The 20360-nt window shown below is 33.6% G+C and overlaps 1 protein-coding gene across 3 annotated transcripts in view; it reads left to right on the top strand.

Annotated features, from left to right (window-relative positions):
* Epha6 (EPH receptor A6) overlaps window positions 1–9994 on the top strand; it is a 918005-nt gene extending 908011 nt beyond the window's left edge. For all 3 annotated transcript variants that reach the window (XM_026787030.1, XM_013353099.2, XM_026787032.1), the window contains 2 exons: window positions 5612–5761; window positions 7294–9994. In XM_026787030.1, coding sequence (XP_026642831.1) covers window positions 5612–5761; window positions 7294–7408 — 265 coding nt within the window. In that variant the 3' untranslated portion in view covers window positions 7409–9994. The remainder of the gene's footprint in view (window positions 1–5611; window positions 5762–7293) is intronic.
* The last annotated feature ends 10366 nt before the right edge of the window (window positions 9995–20360 follow it).

Consider the following 20360-nt stretch of genomic DNA (forward strand, 5'->3'; position numbering starts at 1 on the left):
GAATATGAAGTATTGGTCAAAAAGTGGAAGTTCCTATCCACCCATTAGAAAATCTAAACTGAATGAGCCATTCTATGAACAGCTAGATAATTCCAATACTTCCTATTAATACTGATAGATACATATCCTGTGTTAAAAACAATAGCAGCTAGGGCCACTTTTTGAGCTGTACTGTGTGCTAATCATTGTGTCTACTGGGTTCTTTCATTACTTCTTTCCTTAATTATCATGTTCCCATGGCTCAGAAAAGGAAAGGGGGATGCAAAGAGGCTGCTTGTCAACAAAACACAAGAGAACAAAGTTCATCAGCTCCAGGGTCCATATTCACTTAGACTTTGCAGTATAGAACAGCAGAAAAATCTCCAGATCTTTCTCAGCCCAGCACTATTCTGAACATATGAATATAAGAAGGTACATTTTTATTTTTCCAGTTAGATTCTCTTTGTGCCAAATAAGACTTCATAGATGAAGTTTATTAAAAGGCCTTTAAAATATTTTGTTGTAGGGCAGCCTGTCGCTTTCCTTTTTTGCTGAGTAAATACAAAGATGTTGAGCGCATACCCCCCCCTCAAAGATAAACAGCAGATAAATAGTCATATACTCCTTAAACATCCTCCTGAAATGTACAGCCACTTAAAGAACATTGGCTGTGGACAGATATAACTACTACAATATAGAGAGATGAAGGAAATACAGCAAGATCATAGTTCCAGAATTACATCCTTGGGCGTTTCTGTAGATTGAATTTTCTGGTGCTGCACATGCTTGCATTGCTTCTTTCTTCCTGCAGTAGCAGCCATTACACCACGACACTTTCTGCTCAGCTCAGATGCTGTGCTGCTGTCATTGTGGAGCACTGGGAATTGATCCCGTGATGATATAATGACAGACACTCCCAATGCATTGTGGCTGCATGTGATGTGATGTTTGTTTTTACTCTGGATTATTTCCTCACAGAAGACGCTTTCTTTGAGATCCAGTCTCTCTTTTGGGACCGCGTGCTGGGTTCTCAGAATTCAGAGAGATTATTTTAATTATAATTTCTGTATGTTTCACCAGTCATCAATCTTATTATGCATGTTAAATAATCTGAACAATTAAAAACAAGAGAATTAATAAAATCTGACAAAATTTAATGCCTACAACTTAACACAGTTAAGAATCATACTGAAAATATTATACCTTCATTACCCATAAGCATTAAGTAGAGGCAAGATACATGTTTCTAAGCATTTGTTACTTTAGGATATTTTAGTCAAATCGTGTTTTAATTTTTAGTCTCAAAATTATTTTGGTAATTTGTGATTAAGTTAAATAATAGGCTCTATTGTAAAGAATTCAATGTAAAAATCTTGAAAATCTGAAAGAATGCAAAGTAAAATTTACTTTCAATGACTTTCTGGAATATATATATATATACATATATATTCAAATGTTGACATATGAGTTAACCAAATATAGAAAAGAATAGCCATTAAAACCTGAGAACTTCGTGTGAAATTTGTAATATACCTTAGTGTTAAAAGTTAAGGTGTAAGCTGCTACATCCCGCTTACAATATATACTTTTAAAATATGAGCTTCTGGCTGTGCTATGAAGATGTTTCAGGTGAGCAACTCCACTAATCAGCAAGGACCAGAAATTTCCACAGTCTCAGCAAAAAAAAAAAAAATAGACTAAATTTATCACTGTACTGATTTGATAAGAAAGGGCATTTATTGTTTATTAGGCAATGGAGAGAATTCATGTGAGGATGATAGTGTCCAACTCTGAAAGCCAGAATAGAGCAGCATTTTTCAACTTCAGTATAAGATAAAGTGAAATCAAAATTGCCACACAGGCACTGTAAACAATGTGGGGCCTCTGACCTTACTAAATCAAGTGCCAAGGCAGCTGCAGAAAAGGCCAGGAAGTTAACTAGTTTACTAACGTGTGTGCGAGAAAGAAAATTATGACATCGCAGTATTTGGGGAGCAAATGTGAATGCTTTTCAGTGGGGAAACATTCCAGCCCTTTACCGGCTGTAAGGGGCGTTCATTCTTCGATCTGTTTTCTACAGTAATGACAAAGTTAGCAATTCACATTTCCACTCACCAGTTGCAAAAAATTGTAAAATCTCAAGAGTTGCACCAGTGTCATCTCAGTGTAGATAAAGAAACTCATCCGACTTTCCCCATGCATCCAGAAGAATATGAACTAGGTTTCAAGGTACAGGTCTATAATTCTGGAACTCCAGAGGCTGAGGCAGGAGGATCAAGAGTTTGAGGCCAGACTGAGCCACATAGTGAAATACTATTTCAAACAAATAAATAAAAACAAAATAAGAAAGGCATAATAAAATGAAGTAAATATCAATTCAACTATTTTTTAAATTTTCTTCCATTTTAACAAAACTCTCTTAACAAGTAATTCCATTTATTAAAGCCATATTGGTCTAAAATAAGACACTCACCTTTCTAACCCCTGGTTACTTATGCTAATAGTCAATAAGGGTATACTAATCTTTTGAGAATTAGTTGTGAAGTACAGCAGTATTTCTTAAAAGATATGCTATAGACCCTGACTAAATAATTCAAGAAAATTATACAGAAACTATTTTTAATTCTCTTGCATAATCAGAGGGCATGCTTGACAATTAGAGATTTTAAGGAATACTGCCATTCAAAAATCTAGATGAATCTGTTTGCCACGATAGCTCTTATTTAGTATTTCATATATGAATTTTTATTTGATGGTATTTGTTAACATATATACAGCTAAGAATCTTGGAAGAAACATTGCAACAATCCAGAATCTGTCATTAGATGGCCATGATAGCTTTTCAAATTTGGGGCATGGCTCATTTTTGTTTTGTGTAAAATTGTGAATCATTCTGATATTAACTAGAATGAAACAGCCCACAGTTAAATAGCATTATTATTATGGCTTAGATCCAAAACAGGAATTATAGAAATGTACTAGAACTGAATAGGTTTTTTTAAAAGTAAAATCACCATTAAAGGAAACCCATACCTAATATAGAGTACAGCATACACAAGCTCCTATTACATATACAAAAACCAAAAGCCTCTGAGTTTCTTCATTATCCCATTTACACCCACCTTTACTTTAAACTGGATCTCATTTAGAAAACAAGAGAAAGAAATCAACGTAGCAAACAAAATATCCAAAGAAATGAAGCCTAGGTCTTTAGCAAGGACTTGGTCCTACATGGTAAGAAACCACCTTCTAGTCTTTAAGTGGTGAAATAAGTACGACTTGTGCTCCTCAAAACTTTAAATGAATGGTTTAAAATGTTAAAATTAATTTTGGTTGTAAGTGGTCTTCACCTTAGAACTTAATGCTCATTCCCATATATATTTTATCAAAATGATTCCAGAGTTAGATAGCATGTATAAACCCAGAATTCTTCCTTCATAGGGTTCTAGCCAAGTATTTTTGAATATTAGCAGATTCTAGTCCCAATTAAAATATTGAAAGCAAAATCTTGAGAAACTATTTAAGATATTGATATTCAAATTATATTCTACAGATATTTTCATTCATTTAAAATATTTTAGAAACAAAATAATTAGAAGTTGAACTATCAGTGTCTAATAAAAGTTTTATCATTTACTTGTAGTAATAACATTTTTATTATTTAGTAAATATTGACTTGAATAAAATCACAAGCATATTTTAAAGATCATTATTAGTTTAGATAATGTAAGTTCTGTGTCTGAGAATGTTTAAATAATACTCTTATTGTAACGCATCCATTATTATACAAACACTTTTTGTACCAAACATTTTACAAGCATCAGAATATTTACATGTTCTTGTGTTGTCACTCTGTTTAGCAGCATGGACCTAGGAGAGGAAAGACTAAAAATGAGGCAAGCTAATGTCTCATGCAGTACCTAACTTTATCCAAGTTGTCAGACAATTTCTATTCCAAGGGCATTCTATGGGTTAAGCAAGGTCATGTAAGCAAAATTAACTTGAGTTCAAGTTGTACACAGTCCCAAGGGCAAGGTCACAGCAGTTTAGGCTGTACACAGTCAGGAGGAAAACTCTTGCTTGGAAATGTCATTCTGACTAAGAATAAGTAAGATGATGGGTGATCTGAAGTAACCCACTATTTACTGCACCTGGATAAGGCACAAAAGCACATTCCAAGAGCAGCCCATCTTATGGAGGAGCAGAGGTTACAAGACTCTTACTTGAAACTGTCTCATGAGCTCTCAGAAATCCCCTCACACAGCTTCCTTCATGGACCATCTTCCAATATTCCTGAAAGAAGAATTTAGTACAGTTTTTACTAGATTCATATGAGTACAAAATTCTGAGTTATTTTAGTATAATTTCTAAGATTAATCCCATTTTATTCCTCCCAACTTTTGCTAATATGTATGTGTGCTATGTCTACACATACATGTGTGCACACATTCACATATATCTTTCCTAGACTTTCCAAAATAATGCCTTTATACCATTTCTATTCTTAAACTATAAAACATTCTCAATTAGAATGCTTTTGGCATATATTTCAGAAACTAAAAGAACTGAGATAATACTATTATAATACCATCAATATTCCTTGACTTGCTAGCCCAGACTTATTTTATTTTAAGCCTTCATATCTATGTTTTGAGCTATTATAAACATATTTTCTGCTCAGATATATGTAAATCCTACTTATGAAACTAAATTCTATGATATCAGAAAATATTTTTAAATAAGACTATTATTGTTGAATGTTTAAAAATCTATTTTGAAGTTTGATCAATGAAGTCATCATTAAAAGGAGAACCATCACAAGAACAAGTGTGGGGCAGGTAAAAGGATACGAATTCCTTTATTTCCCATTTATTTATTGTTTTAAATCCCAGTTGCAGTTTCCCCTCCCCCCTCTTTTCTCAGCCCCCCCCCACCTCTCAGGCTTCCCTCTGTCCCGACCTGCAAATCCACTCCTCATCCATTTCTGTTATGGAAAGTGCTGGTCTCAACACAACATGGCATTATCAAGTTGCAGTAAGATTAAGTACCTTCCCATGTATTTAAGGCTGAGCAAGGTAACCCTGTATGAGGAGTAGAGTCCCAAAGGCCAGTTGAAGAGTTGACAACAGCCCCGGTTCCCACTGTTAGGAGTCCTCCAGACTGTAACATATGGGCAGAGAGCCTGGGCCAGTCCCTTGGAGGGGTTGTTAGTTCAGTCTCTGTGAGCCCCATGAACCCAGGTTAGTTGGTACTGTGAGTTTTCTTGTGGTGAAGGGTGTGGATTCCTAGGAGGTCAGAAGCAGTGAACTCTCCATGCAGAGAAAGTGGGTAGACTAAGCATCAAATTTGAAAGCAATTTCATGAGAGAGAAAAATAAAAAGGAACATAGGAAAAATGGGTTTTCTAAAGATCTATCAAGTATTATATCCATAGTGACAAAAAGCAGAAAATGTTAAAAAGAAATAACTGATTTGATTTAAAAAAGAAAAAAAAAAGGTTTTGCTGGCTGAATAGGACAGAAAATTAGAGTTCATTCAAATGGAGAATAAAAATATTAGCTACAAGGATATTTCAAAAAATAATCAAGTCTGGTCATTCTGGCTTTTAAATGCTATGGTTTATTTCCCTGCAGAATGCCAGAATCCCCTATCGACGGTCCTGAATATCCATTGTTCGTCACAGTTGGTGACTGGTTGGATTCTATAAAGATGGGGCAATACAAGAGTAACTTCATGGCGGCAGGCTTTACAACATTTGATCTGATCTCAAGAATGAGCATCGAGTAAGTAGTTCTAGGCTTATTACTGTAATTAGATATTTTGCTCATGAAATTTCAAATTTACACATCCAAATCAAGAATACCATTCCTAAGGCTAGTGTGTGATTTCTGTCATTATCATTCCAGTGGAAGCTGTAAGTTAAACTCTCAACTATTATTCTTTTAAAGAATATATTTAATTCAAATAGATTTTTAACATTGTTGGAAATGCTTCCCAGATACATCCTGATTTTATTAAAATCATAGACATTACATCAACATAGTGTTTGTTGCCTTGGTAAATTGTTATTCATATATATTAATATTCAGCTCCTACTGCCATCATTAGATCCATCTGCTTACTCTAATGTGTTACCATGACATTTTAGAGATCCTTCTATGTACTATCATGATTAGACATCTTCCATCCTCTCAAAGACCGTCATTTATCTACATCTAATAGAAATGTTCAAATGTGGATTAAAATATTATAATAATTAGATGGCACCATTAAATTACCATTGTTTTAAGATAGCAATGCAAGTTCATATGGTTCAAAATAATGACAGCTTTTAAAGTCAAATACTAAATGTTTTTGAACTTATGAACTATTTATCATATATGCACAAATAAGTACAGAGAATGAAGTAACAAATTCCAATGTATCCACCACCAAGTTTATGAGATAATCCATTCATAGAAATAATTGAAGCTCTGTGTGTACTCCAGTTCTATCACCTCTCCTACTCCCATTCCAAGGTCATCATTGTCCTGTATTTAATGTTTATTAGTCTGTGTATATCTAATTTAGATATTTCATATAAATTTTAAAATTCATCAAGAGGGTATGTATTGTTCTTGGCTTCCCCCCCACCCTGTTCTCACACATATGAATCTAGTTCAGCAGTTTCAGCTACTATGTGGGGTTTTCTTATATGTCTCACTGTTTTCTAAATTTCTATTAGTATAAGTGCTTTATTATATGTCTCACTGTCTTTTAAATTTGTATTAGTATAAGTGTTTTAGAATTGTATGATTTTTGTATTCATTTTTTGTGTATCTCTTAAACATAAAAGTGAAATTATTATAGGGTTGTAGAATATGTATGTGTCCTCCTTATTTATTTCCACAAAATTGCTAAATTTTGTTTAATGTTATTTTCATACCCATATTATGCCCCTACATGCTCTACATTTTCTATGACTGTTGCAAATTTATATAATTACTTTAATTATAAGTAGCTTTATGCCTAATAGAAACTCAAGCATTCTATCTGGATATGGAATTTTTCTTTATATCATTTAATTTGAGATTAAATGAATTTGTAAATATTTTATGGAACAAAGGAAAAGAAAATATAAAATTTTACTATTTATTTATATGACTACTTAACTATTAACCAACACATTTATTTCCATATATTTAACATATCTACATATTCATTTTCTCATGCTTGTATTTATTAAAACTATGAGCTCAAAATCTTTCTCTTTCTCTCCCCCATCCCTTCCTCTTTCTCTCTCCTCTCCCTTCTCTCCCTCTTCATACTCTTTCAGTGATATTAGACGAATTGGAGTCATACTCATTGGACATCAGAGACGAATAGTCAGCAGCATACAGACTTTACGTTTACATATGATGCACATACAGGAGAAGGGGTTTCATGTATGAGAAAGTACTATAAACACCTGTATTTTGTGCCTCAGCATTTCTACAAAGAAAGATATACCCTCTACAACTCATTCTTCTGATTCTCCAGACATCCCTTCACAACCCACAGTCTCCTGTTCAGACTATGGCTGCACACCTTACGTTTATGCTTCCACCCTGGATTTCAATATCCTGCTACACAGGTCCTCTCTGGATACCCTGCAAATGAAACTCTGGCCCACTGCAGATTATCACTACATAATGATAAATAACTCAGCATGAATGTGTAACTTTGTATAGAAATGTTTGGGAAGTGTTCATGGACTTAACGTAAAGGAATGTGCTCACGTGTGGCATCTTCAAAGATGTATGTAGCGTTTGATGATAGATAAGAAAGAAATAGTTGACCATTCTTCCATGTTTTGTGATCAAGTAGCTTCCAACTTGACATGCTTCTTTTTTTGATAGTTTCGCTCAACTCTGCGGGGTGTACTATTGTTTTATTCTTAATAACTTAACTGTTGGTGCCTGATGTTACAACGATTTGCAGAAATGATCAATGACTCCATGTAGTGCATTTGTGTCAGGTGTGAATACAGTATGAAGGGCATTGTTGGGGAGGGAGATGGACAAAAATACTGTGCTTTTAAATATTCTAAGGCTGGGTTTGTCTATATTTTTAAATTAACTTTATAGGGTTCTACACATTTCATAGTAGGTGGTTGTTTAGAGGATTTTCCCCCTCTAATTTTTTACTAATTATGCTGTATTTCTCTAGTATGTCACAAGAATTACCCTTGGAAAGACCAAGAGTGAGTCCATTACTCTGATAGTTTTCATAGACAGACACATGGAGTAAACCTATGGCTGTTGCCTTGAATTCATCCTCACGAGTATGACAAACAATTATCAAAGCATTGAGAAAGTATATTGTTCATAATGTGACCTTTTTCTTAAATAAAAGTTCTAACATAGTAGTCATACACTAAATGGGAAATGATTTACTGAATTTAAGATAGCTTGCAGTGCCCCAATGTAATAAACGCAACTAGTTGATTGCTAACTGGTGTTCTTCCAACTTTAACAATTCAAATATTTTGTTCACAAAAATAAGTTATATGAACACTTTGAGGTCTTCTCAAAATTTTCTAAGAAATTAGTATGGATACCATAAACATGATATAAATAGATCTCACATTTAAGCATATATATATGCACATATATAATGTGAAAATTGCAGTCTATTGTAGTATATAAAAATAACACATCTGAGATGTGTTGTCATAATCTTCTCTGAGGCTTACAGCAAAAAAAAAGCAAATGTATTTTTCCAGTGAATTTGTCAGCTTATCAAAATAGTGCTCCTTTTAAAACAAACTCAACTATAAAATTATCTGCTCCCATGAAACCACAAAAAGTACCATCGTGATGAGTGAAGAATAAGCTGGTTATTGAAGAAAGAAAAATGCAGATCAGATTGTCTAAAGATGCAGATAGTGAACTAACTTTTATTCAGTGTCAGAGACAAAGGCATTCTCTCCACATCCTTAAATTCCTGCTGAAATTCTAGGAGAGGACAAAACTGTTTCCACTTAGGGATCCTCACTTCTTTTCCTTTTAGTTTTGTTTGTAAGATTTTTGATATACAAGATCCTTCTACATTTCTTTCGCTGATTCATCTTCCTGGGTTTGCTCCTCCTGTTGCAGCTTAATTTTTCTCATTTCAACAACAAAAAAAGCATGTATAGAGATAAAAGGGTGTCTTTAGAGTATTTCTTGACTAAACAGAAAAAGAAAAGAGTGGAATTCCATCCCTTCTTAAGTAAGTGTGTCAGAAATAGCTGGTAATATTTTCTAGCCACCTTCATGCATGGCCATGCATCACTCATAGACTCTTGGCAATTCGCTTGATACATTTATGCAAATCTGGATACACTTAGGAGAAATACAAAATTTCCATATTTATCTGTCTTTAAATATCTATTAAATGATAACAGATGATTAAATTTATTAATCATATATATCTATTTTTATAAAACAGCAAAAAGGTATTTAGAAAAATAAGAAATAGAATAATTTGGTCCATCATAGGACTCTGTCTACAGCATCTGTATGCCTTGATGAAATAAATTCTATAATTCTATAGAAGTATTTAAAATTCTGTGGGATTTACATTCAGTAATGGCAACATTAAGAATCTGTTAATAGTTTTCATTTAAAAGTGTGATGATGTAATTCTATTTCTAGTTAATTTCCATTTCTACATATGTCTTTCCTGATTTATTAAAACATTCTCTTTCTATTCTCTAATCCCATGTCCTCTTCCAAGTTTTGTAAAATTATGTTTATTTACCAAGCTATGAGCATGATAATGTTAAGTGTAATATGAACTTCATTATGGACAGAACAAGGCAGAAATATGTGCAAAATTAAACATAAACATTAAAATATAAGAATATTTCTTTGCTGCCTAATGGTCATGTACCTTGTGATCCAAGAGAAATTAAGATCTCAGAATATAGCTGGGCAGTGGTGATGCATGCCTTTAATCCCAGCATTAAGGAGGCAGAGGCAGGTGGATCTCTGGGAGTTCAAGGTCAGCATGGTCTACAAGAGCTAGTTCCAGGACTGGCTCCAGAGCTACAGAGAAACCCTGTCTCAAACAAACAAACAAACAAACAAACAAAGATCTCGGGATGTTAATGGTTAAAATATCAAATGCAGATGTCAATATAACATGAAAAATTCTGAGATTTCCCATTCTGAGTTTTACTGGTGCCTGTGCTCAATAACTAAATTTATTTGATACATACAATCATAAGATAATTATCCAAAAATAAGCTAATGACTTTCATAATTATAGTTAGGAATAATCCCTTATAGCTAAAAATATACATATACATTATGTACTTGCTTTTAAGAAATCTTAATCAATTCTAATGAGTGAGTTCTTAGATTTTTGAAAATCAGACCATGTAAAAAATTTTTTTCTCTCAAAGTCAACTTCTGGTCTATAGCCAAAAATGTAAAACGAATATACAATCAAGAACAAAGATGGTGTATTGAAATCATTCCGCTAAAAAGTATGTGAAATGATGACAGTGTAACAGGAAGGAAGAATTATAGAAAATTTGCAAGATTGTTCTACAACTGCTGATAAGTGTGTTACACATGCTATAATCACGGATTTATTATTCTGCGTATCACTCCCTAAAACCTACCCAGCTTTAAACTGGATAAGGCAGCCTTCCAGTTACAATTCAAAAGCCTCTCATAGCCCACAATAGAAAAATAGCCAAATTTAATCTGTGAAAAGTAAAGTTTTATAAAGTTCTCTATGGCAGTGATAGTGAAGAGGAAATTGCATATCATCCAACCTGTGTTCTAAATGTCTCTTTTGATATCTTTCAATATTAAATGTATGCTCTAGGAGAAAAATCAGTTAACATTTATCTCAAGATTTTTACCAGTATTGTCTCTTTTTCTATTCCTTTATTAATTTTTTCAGCCCCCATCCAATCACTTTTCTTTCTCAGGTTCTATCAATGTACTCATTATATCAGTATAGCAAAACACAGCAAGTCTAAAAAAAAGCCTTGTAAATTTCCATGGAAGCAGCTGAATGGCAGGGTAGGTTGAAAAAATTATCTATTGGGGCTTTGCATACAAATGGGAGCCCTTCAAATTAGAAGGTGTGAGTTCTGACTTTGCCTAACAGAAAATTAAGCACAAGGGAAAGAAATTCAAAATAGAATATTGCTTCTGTATCTTCAGTTAGTTAAGTCTAATATTAAATAAAAAGAAATTAGTATTTTAATAGCCCAGTGTTAACTTAGGAAATCTGTGTCTTTAAACATAAAAAGGCTTAAAGCAGATGTGTCAGTTGTTACATTATGATCTCCTTAACTTTCACAACTTGAATTTCATGCAGTCAAATAAACTCATATCTATAATTAATCAAACATATTTGATACTCTATTTAAACAGAAGAGGAGTAGATTAGGTACAACTGGGGACGTTCATTTGTCTTTCATGTGTTCAAGTCATACTTTTCCTTTTTATGATCAACATTCCCAACATCCTTTCTCATTTTTATACTGTTCAGAAAAAAATATACGTTTTATTTACCATAGTTGAATAAAACAGCATGTTTCCCATACACATAATTATTTTTTCACAAAAATGAATTTGAGTACACTGTTGTTGGCCACTCTTAATCCCTGAGTTTGAAGTTTAGATTGGAGCCTGGCAGTTTGCTATAGTGACTCCTTCATGTGGGATTAGATCTTGCTCTAGAATAAATCTAAACAAGTAGGAGTTAGTCAAGTGTGAAGTGCATGTTAATTTCCCATCAGAAAAATATATTTTGAAACTTGGAATCTCTTAAAATTCTTCCCAAAGACCCATTACTTTTTTTTTTTTGGTAGTAGAAATCATGCTTTGTGGGTTCTCTAGGATCTTACCATCAGAAGTCAGGCCATATATGAACTTATTCTTCTGATAGTCTGTAAAAACATCATTTCATTTCAAACCAAACCTGAAACTAATCTCGCACCAGAACTAATTTTTCTAGTAGATGTAATAATATGCACTTCAAAGTTTACACAAAATCCTTTCCAACAGGATCTGTTAACCAGGGAAAGAAATGATTGTCCATGACTAAAATGAACAGAGTCAAAGGGAAGAAAAACTTTATATTGCATAAAAATAAATGTCCCATCTTCATCTTACTGTTTCCACTATCCAGTTTGGATGTTCACCTTCCTAGACCAGGATGGAGGGGGGAGGACTTTAGACTTTCCACAGGGCAGGGAACCCTGACTGCTCTTCAGACTCAAGAGGGAGGGGGAGAGGAGTGGGGGGAGGGCGGGAGGAGTGGGAGGCTGGGAGGAGGCGGAAATTTTTTTTCTCAATAAAAAAAAAAGTCAAGATTTAGGCATATGCTTTAAAGATTTATTAGAAAAACAGTAGGGTTTTGTTATACAGAGATGTGAAATGAAGCATATGTCTCCCAGGAATAAAGTTGGAAGGGTCTAGAAGACACAGATCATCCAGACATAATTGAACTAACCTCTTTTACTGACTAGTAGTTAGATTCAAATTATCACTAGATCAAATTATTTTGAGCGTCTTTATAATTTGGCTTGACTTATATATAACGAAGCTTGAGTGCTTTAATCCTGGATCAAGGGTTTTCTCTTTTGTTGGCAGATTTCTCTTCTGAAGTCACAGAATGGATCTAAAAGTTTATCTTTTCAAGTTACTGAATTTTAAAATAAAACAAGTTAAGAGAGCTTCATTGTCTAAGGGAGGTAAAGGACTAATAAACACTTCAATTTTTCCAAAAGAATTTGACAATTAGAATATCTGTACATCTCAGAGATGTCAAGTCACTTCCACATTATTATATTTTACACTATTCTAATGAAAGCAATTTTTATAAACAAAACAACGTCCTTTCTTAAATTGATATACTCATTAGTCACACTACCATTTTTCTTCAAAAAAGAATCTTTGATTTGTTTCATATTAAGAGAAATTTTCTCACATAGCAGAGACAGTGGGAAAAAAGAAATTTTCAAAGGATAATTCCCCTATCTTAAGAACAATCATTTTTTTGTTAAGAATAGCAAAGCCACTAAAGAATTATTACCTGTCAAAACAGGATAAAGGATAATGTAATACAGAGAGTTCTGCATATTAGGAAGGTGTACCACTGAGCCACATCCATCCCAAGGGGAAATTGTTTTCATTTTGTATTAGCAAAGAAGGTACAGGTTAACTACACATTTATCCCACAAATTGTAAATTAAATAAGTATTTATTCTGTTAATGATACTCTTTCAAGTAACACATCTGTTCTTAACCATGTTTGTACATCATATTTATATCTTCTATTGGCCTTTAATTTGTCGCAATAGCATTTTTTAGTTGGTATGTTATCAAATCAAAGAGGAATTTAAAATAACTAAAATGCTATTTCAGGATCCATACTCAGTTGGCTCAGGATCTTCAATTCAATAGCCCTCATTAAAGGAAGATCCAATGCTGTCTCCACATAGTCCATGATTATAAAGAAAACTCTGGGGACATAAGAATTATTGTTTTCCATATATCCTGTTCAGATTTTATATTTAGTCCTAATCATAATTGTCTACATGAGGTAAACATGAACTTGTGTATGAAGCAATATTGATATGAACTGTTATTGTTTGTGTTTTTGTGTTGGTGCTCCAACCCAAGGCAAGCATTCTACCACTGAGTTACTCCCCAAGCTGACATCAGAACATTGCAGTACAGTTTGTTCGTATCTGTAATTACTACATAAGACATGCTTCTGTTTTCTCTCTTCTAGAAAGAGCCAATAGCATTTGAAGTGTTTGAAATCATGGTACATGTGTGAAAAAAAAGCCAGTTCCTAGAAATAAACTACACATTTACAAGGTTTCATCTGTAATGCTCTGCGGCTTCTGGAATGTCCCAAATCTTTTCTACGTTGAGTTATTTGTAGACTTAGCTGCTTGTGCTTTAGACAGAGCTTGCTTTAATCTATTTTTCATTTAAGCCTATCTTCATTCAGTCTGAAAGTTTGGAATAATATAATTCTATTGCCTCAATTTAACAGGGGATAATATTCTCTCTTTATAGTTCTGAACTGTAGATATTATTATCAAATCCATGATGAAATTTCAGCTGGGCAGGCTTTATTAGTTATCATACATTTGTTTTCCGTCACTAAATCTTCTTCAAGTGAGGTCGTTAAAAACTCTAAGAAAATAAAAGCTAGTAGCCACTCACTCGCTAAAGAATTTGTAAATGAATGAGTTGTTTTCCCATCAAAGTGGTTGATGTGATCACTGTTAAAATATATTATCTAAAAAATATCATTGTCATATACGCTCAAAGTATTGTTGAGACAATGCTGAATATTAAGACAATAAATGAATAATAAGGCTTTTAAATTTTTTCTGCACTTTATGGAAAGCAAAGTTTAATGTATATGAATGTTTTTCATGGGACCTTTTAATTTAATATGTTCTCTCTTCCTGTATTATAGTTGTTCTTCAAGGGAAATTATATTAATATATTGATACTATGCAAATCTCTCATTTTCTTGTAATAACAGCATACATGAAAGGTTTCAAGCACATCAATAATTATAACTTTAATACAGAATGTTACATACAAGCAAGCCAAAAGCTAGGAAAAAGAATAGTTTATGTTAAAGTGGTTATTTCATTTAAAAAGAAAACTATCAGAAAAGAATCAGTTAACATTACGTCATTTTGTTCTCGCTTGTAATTTTGAAACAAATGCATTTTGAGGATGTGAATATTTAATGTAAATAACTCTACTCATTTTTGTGAAAATATATATTGACATTGAACTAGAAAAAATATCTTATGAAAAGACCCAAATTAAACAACTATTTTTTAAAAATATACTAGAAGGCTGTGGTCGTATTTGAATGTTCTTCTATTAATGCATTGATTTCTAAGAAATGTAAGCAAAATGTTTTTAAAATATTAATTCATTAAATGTGACTGTCAAAATATTTTATACATGTTAATGAATTACCCAATTCATGGATTTATTTTTACTTCTGTCATTAAATTTAAAAGAGTATCTAAAAGATATTGAAGAGTTGACATGAAAGGGTTTACAGTCAACATACTTTTAACTAGTTACTTATATTTTACACAATATTAAATGTTTTTGAAATGTGGTATCTTCCTATAAATTTTATGAAATACTTTTGTTTTTATGAGTCACCCTTGAACTTTAAATGCTTATATTCTTTATTTCCCCCGTTGCTTTCAGAGTCACTCCTTAAGAGCTTGGATTTAAAGAAGGCAATGGTTTTCTTTAGTCCATTTTTTGAAATCGAGTCTCCCCAAGTAGCCCAGGCTGTCTTCAGTATCCTCCACTGCTGTCCCTGGGGGCTGAAAGTACAGAATTGAGTACCAGAATTGCAGCTGTATGTTTTATATTTTCATCCAATCACATAATGTTAGGAACTTTTCAATTCTCGAAAAGTTGAAACCAAGTGTCATCATAGTAGCTACAATTTCTTTTTTTTAAAGGATTCTTCTTTTATCTTACACTAGTCAGTTATCCTATAAGGTCAGCTAGAAAAAGCAAATTGCTTTGCTTTCCACAAGAAGAAAGTGAATTTTGTATAGTAATGTTTAATTTTTCTAGTAATTTTTTTAACTTATGTTTATCTTGTGTTTAACATTTCACTGAATAGGATGTTCAAACAGAAGCAAATAAGTATTCAATTTTATATAATCTGTTTATCTCTTTCCAAGTTTCCAAAGCCCTCTGAAAAAGTTAAAATACTGCATTCTCCTATTTTACAACGTTAACCACTCTACATTAAATATAGAATTATCTATAATCTAATGTAAATGCTGAGAATAACATGATGTGCCTAATTTTTTTTATCCTATCTATATTATGTAATATTTAAAACAATAGGGAAATAAAGAAAATAATGTCAGTTTACTCACCCAAAACTGTAAAAATCACTCAACTTATTAAAATAAGTATATATACTTACATGCAGATTTATTTTAAATGTGTTTATTATAAATACAGACATCCAGCAATGCACTAAGGATTACAGATGGACAAGACAAGCAAGGGCCAATAGCATAAAATTGACATTTTAATAGTAAAGACACACAATCGCCATGTGTTGTGACCATCATGTTACATACATGTTACAGTTACAGGTGACTGTGACTTCACAGTAAGTGATAAAATAAATTGGTACAGATATGATATCAAACTTCAATCTGGAAAAACATAAAAGAAACATCCATGAGAGAAGCAAGGACAAAGTTACAGGTAGAGGGGGGAGCTAACAGCCAGGAATTGGGTGTGTGGGAGAATAAAGAAAGTACTATAGCAGTAGTAGTAAGGAAAAATACAGAATCAAAGTGCGTGAACAAGGCTGCAGTAGTTTAAAAAAAAGGGGTAGCTCATGTTAGAGTAGATATGCTGAAGACAGAGACAAGTTGAAGAGTTTGGGATGATTTAAAACCAGGTTTACTCATCAGTAATTGGAATTGGGATTGGGAATGAGGGATGAAGAGACAGAAAAGACAAAACTAAATTTGCATTTGGGGAACCAGCAATTAATTTAATGATAGTGTGTAGGAGCATTGGAGGGGAAAATCAAATTTGGTTTTGGCTACGTGGTGCCAGAAATAAACAGTAGATATTCAAGTGGAACTATTATGTAGGCGCCTGTGGTCTGGGAGATAACAGCACTTGCAAGCTCGATAACGAGTTTAAGCCCAAGGATCCCTGTTTTCCAAAACCTAACATAATCCCACAGCTGGTAGATGTAGTCAAGAAGATCCCTGAGGCTCGCTGGTCAGCCAGTTCAGCCGTAAGTTCCAGGTTAGTTGTGGATAGCAACTGAGGAAGGACACTCAAATTGTCACCTGTCCTCTGCATGCAGAGGCACACACAAGTGTACACATATACATACAGTTGTAAACCGCTGTATCTGAGAGTTCAAAAGAGCTCCTAAGACTGAAGATCAGAATTGACATTCAATAGTCTATATAGCAGCATTTATATTTTCAAACCAAGAACCCTTTACAGTAGATAACTACACCTGGGACTGAGCTTTAAAAAAAATTTCAGTGCTTAGGGCTTAGGCAGAGAACAAGAAGTGACCAAAGTAAGCCACGAAGTAAAAAGATAAGGTACAGAAAAGAGAAATACAGTTGATTGAGTGCTTTAAGTCAAGATCAGGGCTAGAGTGATGGCTTAACAGTGTATACTGCTCTGGCAGAGTACCTGAGTTTGGCTTTAGCACCGGCATTCAGGAGCTCACAACAGTTGCCTATCACTGTAGCTCCAGGGAATTTGAAGCCCTCTTCTGATCTCTGGAAGCATTCCCACACATGTGCACATACACAGATACATATACATACAAAGTTAAAAATAACAAAAATAAGTCTAAGAGAAAAGAAAAATGAGTCAAGATCACAACAAAGTCATTGGATATGGCAACTTTGTCCAGAACGTGCTCTCTAAAGTCCTTACTGAGGGCAGTCTTGACGAAACAGTGAAGTCAAAGCCTGCCTGGAAAGGACTGAGAAGAGAAATACAAATTGGAACTGGAATCTGTGAACAAGTCTTCAGAAGTATTTGTTGTGACAGAAGTCAGGAGAAATAGGACTGTTGCAAAAGAGCCTTGGGGTCAAGAGAGTTCTGGGCTTTGTTTTCTGTTTTGTTTAGATGAAGGATGTTAGAGCATATTTACATACTAATGAGAGTGATTTGGCAGACTGGAAACTGATTATGCAGGAGAGAACATAATTACAGAAAGAGGCTGAAGAGGTAGAAGGTTTGTTGGTATTCAAGCAAAGTGTAAAGGTTACTTTGAAAAGGAACAGGTCCACAGGACTCCAATACAAAGGAAGGGATTATGCACTGTGCAGCTAAATTGGTAGATCTGTGGTAAAAGACAAAGATGTGTTCTGAGTAGTTTGATTTTAGCAAGAAAAGTCATTGTAGGGTTTGGGAAGGAAGAGGAGGTTGAAAAAGAGGTATGTAATTTGTTAAAGTAGAAAGGTGAATACATATAATTTGTATACACAGATTTGATTGAATTTTATGTATAATAAACAGTGAGGAAAACATAAAATATCTCAAAGGCATCTTCATCATATATATCTTATTAGAAGTCTTGACAGTTGGTTTTTCAAGGACTCTAAAGAGTCTTCTTTGTCCAGATCATAGAGATTGAGGACTTCTCAAGGGTGTGAGTATTTCTTCTGTTTTCTTATGTATGCTTGCCTATTACAGGGTATATGACAGCAATATTTTGTATATATTCTATTTGAAAAGCTATAAAAATTAAAATTACTTTAGTCTTGAAAGAGGTATGGTATTTATTTAGGCTGTCAATATTTTCAAATTCTATTGGTGGTGTTAAACTCCCATAAAAATTTTAAAAAGAAAAAACAGTTATGCAGATATTAACCTTTTAGGATAAATTACTTGTTTTGTTTCCAATAGAAAGCACTAAAATATTTTTGTCATTTAGAAGTACAAGGGCAATATAAGGTTGTTTGTTCATTGTCCCCCCTCAACTTAATAGACAGGATTTTTTTATAAATTTATTTATTTATTAAAGATTTCTGTCTCTTCCCCGCCACCGCCTCCCATTTCCCACCCTCTCCCCCAATCAAGTTCTCAGCCCAAAGAGCAATCAGGGTTCCCTGCCCTGTGGGAAGTCCAAGGAACCCCCACCTCCATCCAGGTCCAGTAAGGTGAACATCCAAACTGTCTAGGCTAGACAGAATTTTTTTTAACAGTGCTTGGTGCTTCATTTCTGGATAAGCTGTATCTGACATGTGGGAATTGAAAGATGCATATTTCTTCTTTGGGCTTTATATGAAATTAGATTGTGACTAATGGGATAAGATTGTTATCCAGATTTTTGCAGTTCTAGCATAACCAAAATATAAAATGTAAGTATACATGTAAATGTTTATCTGCATCAACACTTTATTTAGTGGACACCTCAAAAGTTAAATGGTAGACATTTCAATGCACTCAAAATATTAAGTATGAAAGTCTTTGCAAAACAAATCCTAAAATAATACTAAATTGTATATTTCTTTCATTTTAATTTTTTGTGTTTTGAGATAGGGTTTCTCTGTGTGACAGTCTTGACTGTCCTGGTGTATTTCTATAAAATAACAAGATAACATCTGTCTAGAATGACATATTTAATCCATCACAAAGATTATATTTGACTAATTAAAAACTGAAGCCAAAATATTTTCTGTCCATATGTTAAAGATATGTAAAGACTTGTCTTTGTAAACTGACTTGAAGCCATTTATCCTCAAATGTTAGCATTATAGGCATCTTTTCTTGCAAGAGGGTATAGATCTGCTTGTGACCCTACCAGAAGGGCAGCACCACATGAGGTTTTCTCAGTTTGGAATCATATCACTATTTAGGGCATATATGTTTCCTCCCAGGGTGCTTACACAGTCTATGTTTTCTTTTTAGTTTTAATTACAATATGGTAGAGACACAAATGTAAGTAATCGAACTGCAATCCCACCTACTACCTACTTGATCACAGCAGTGGAGCAGTCCAGATTGATTGGAAAGTGGTACTATTTTTCATTTTATAAAAATCTACTATAATAGTCCATGTAAATTTTCATGTGCTGGCATGCATACAAGCTAATGGGTGTTAGAGAATGTCCAGTTTTCAATATGAGGGATTGTTTATGGTAAATTGCATTATGTATGTCATATATTTGCTGAAAGAATATGGTGTTTAGCAAAATGACCTGCTGAACAACATAGTAAGATTTTTGTACAGAGTACAAACTGCTAACTATTGTATTTATTTTCTATTATTTCCTAAAAGGCATTATCAGGGTCTTACAGATGGAGAAAGCTGTTTATTAAAATACATATTACCAAATAAAAGTTACAGTTTTGGTGGTTGAATTTGTGATGTTTTGAACTGTTATATACAAGTATATTATTGAAATTTACTTTTAAGTATATACTTCTAGGTATTGTTTAGAAGATTTATAATTCTGTATGCAAAACATACAAATTTTTTATGTTTTTAATCTTAATTTTTTACTTTTTTAAAACAATCTTTTTATTTTACATACCAATCCCAGTTCCCTCTTCCTTCCCTCTTCCCACTCCAACCACCTTCCCCTAAACCCCCTCCCCAACCATTCCTCAGGGAGGGTGAGGCTTCCCATGGTGAGTCAACAAAGTCTGTCAGATTACTTGAGGCAGGACCAAGCTCTTTGTCCCTATATCTAGGCTGAGCAAGGTATCCCTCCATAGGGAATGGGATTCAAAAAGCCCTAGGGATAAATGCACTAGGGGTAAATACTGGTTCCATGGCCAGTCACCCCCACAAACTGCCCAGTCACACAACTGTTACCCACATTCAGAGGGC

The sequence above is a fragment of the Microtus ochrogaster genome, chromosome 2, assembly GCF_000317375.1.
Source record: "Microtus ochrogaster isolate Prairie Vole_2 chromosome 2, MicOch1.0, whole genome shotgun sequence".
NCBI lineage: Eukaryota > Metazoa > Chordata > Mammalia > Rodentia > Cricetidae > Microtus > Microtus ochrogaster.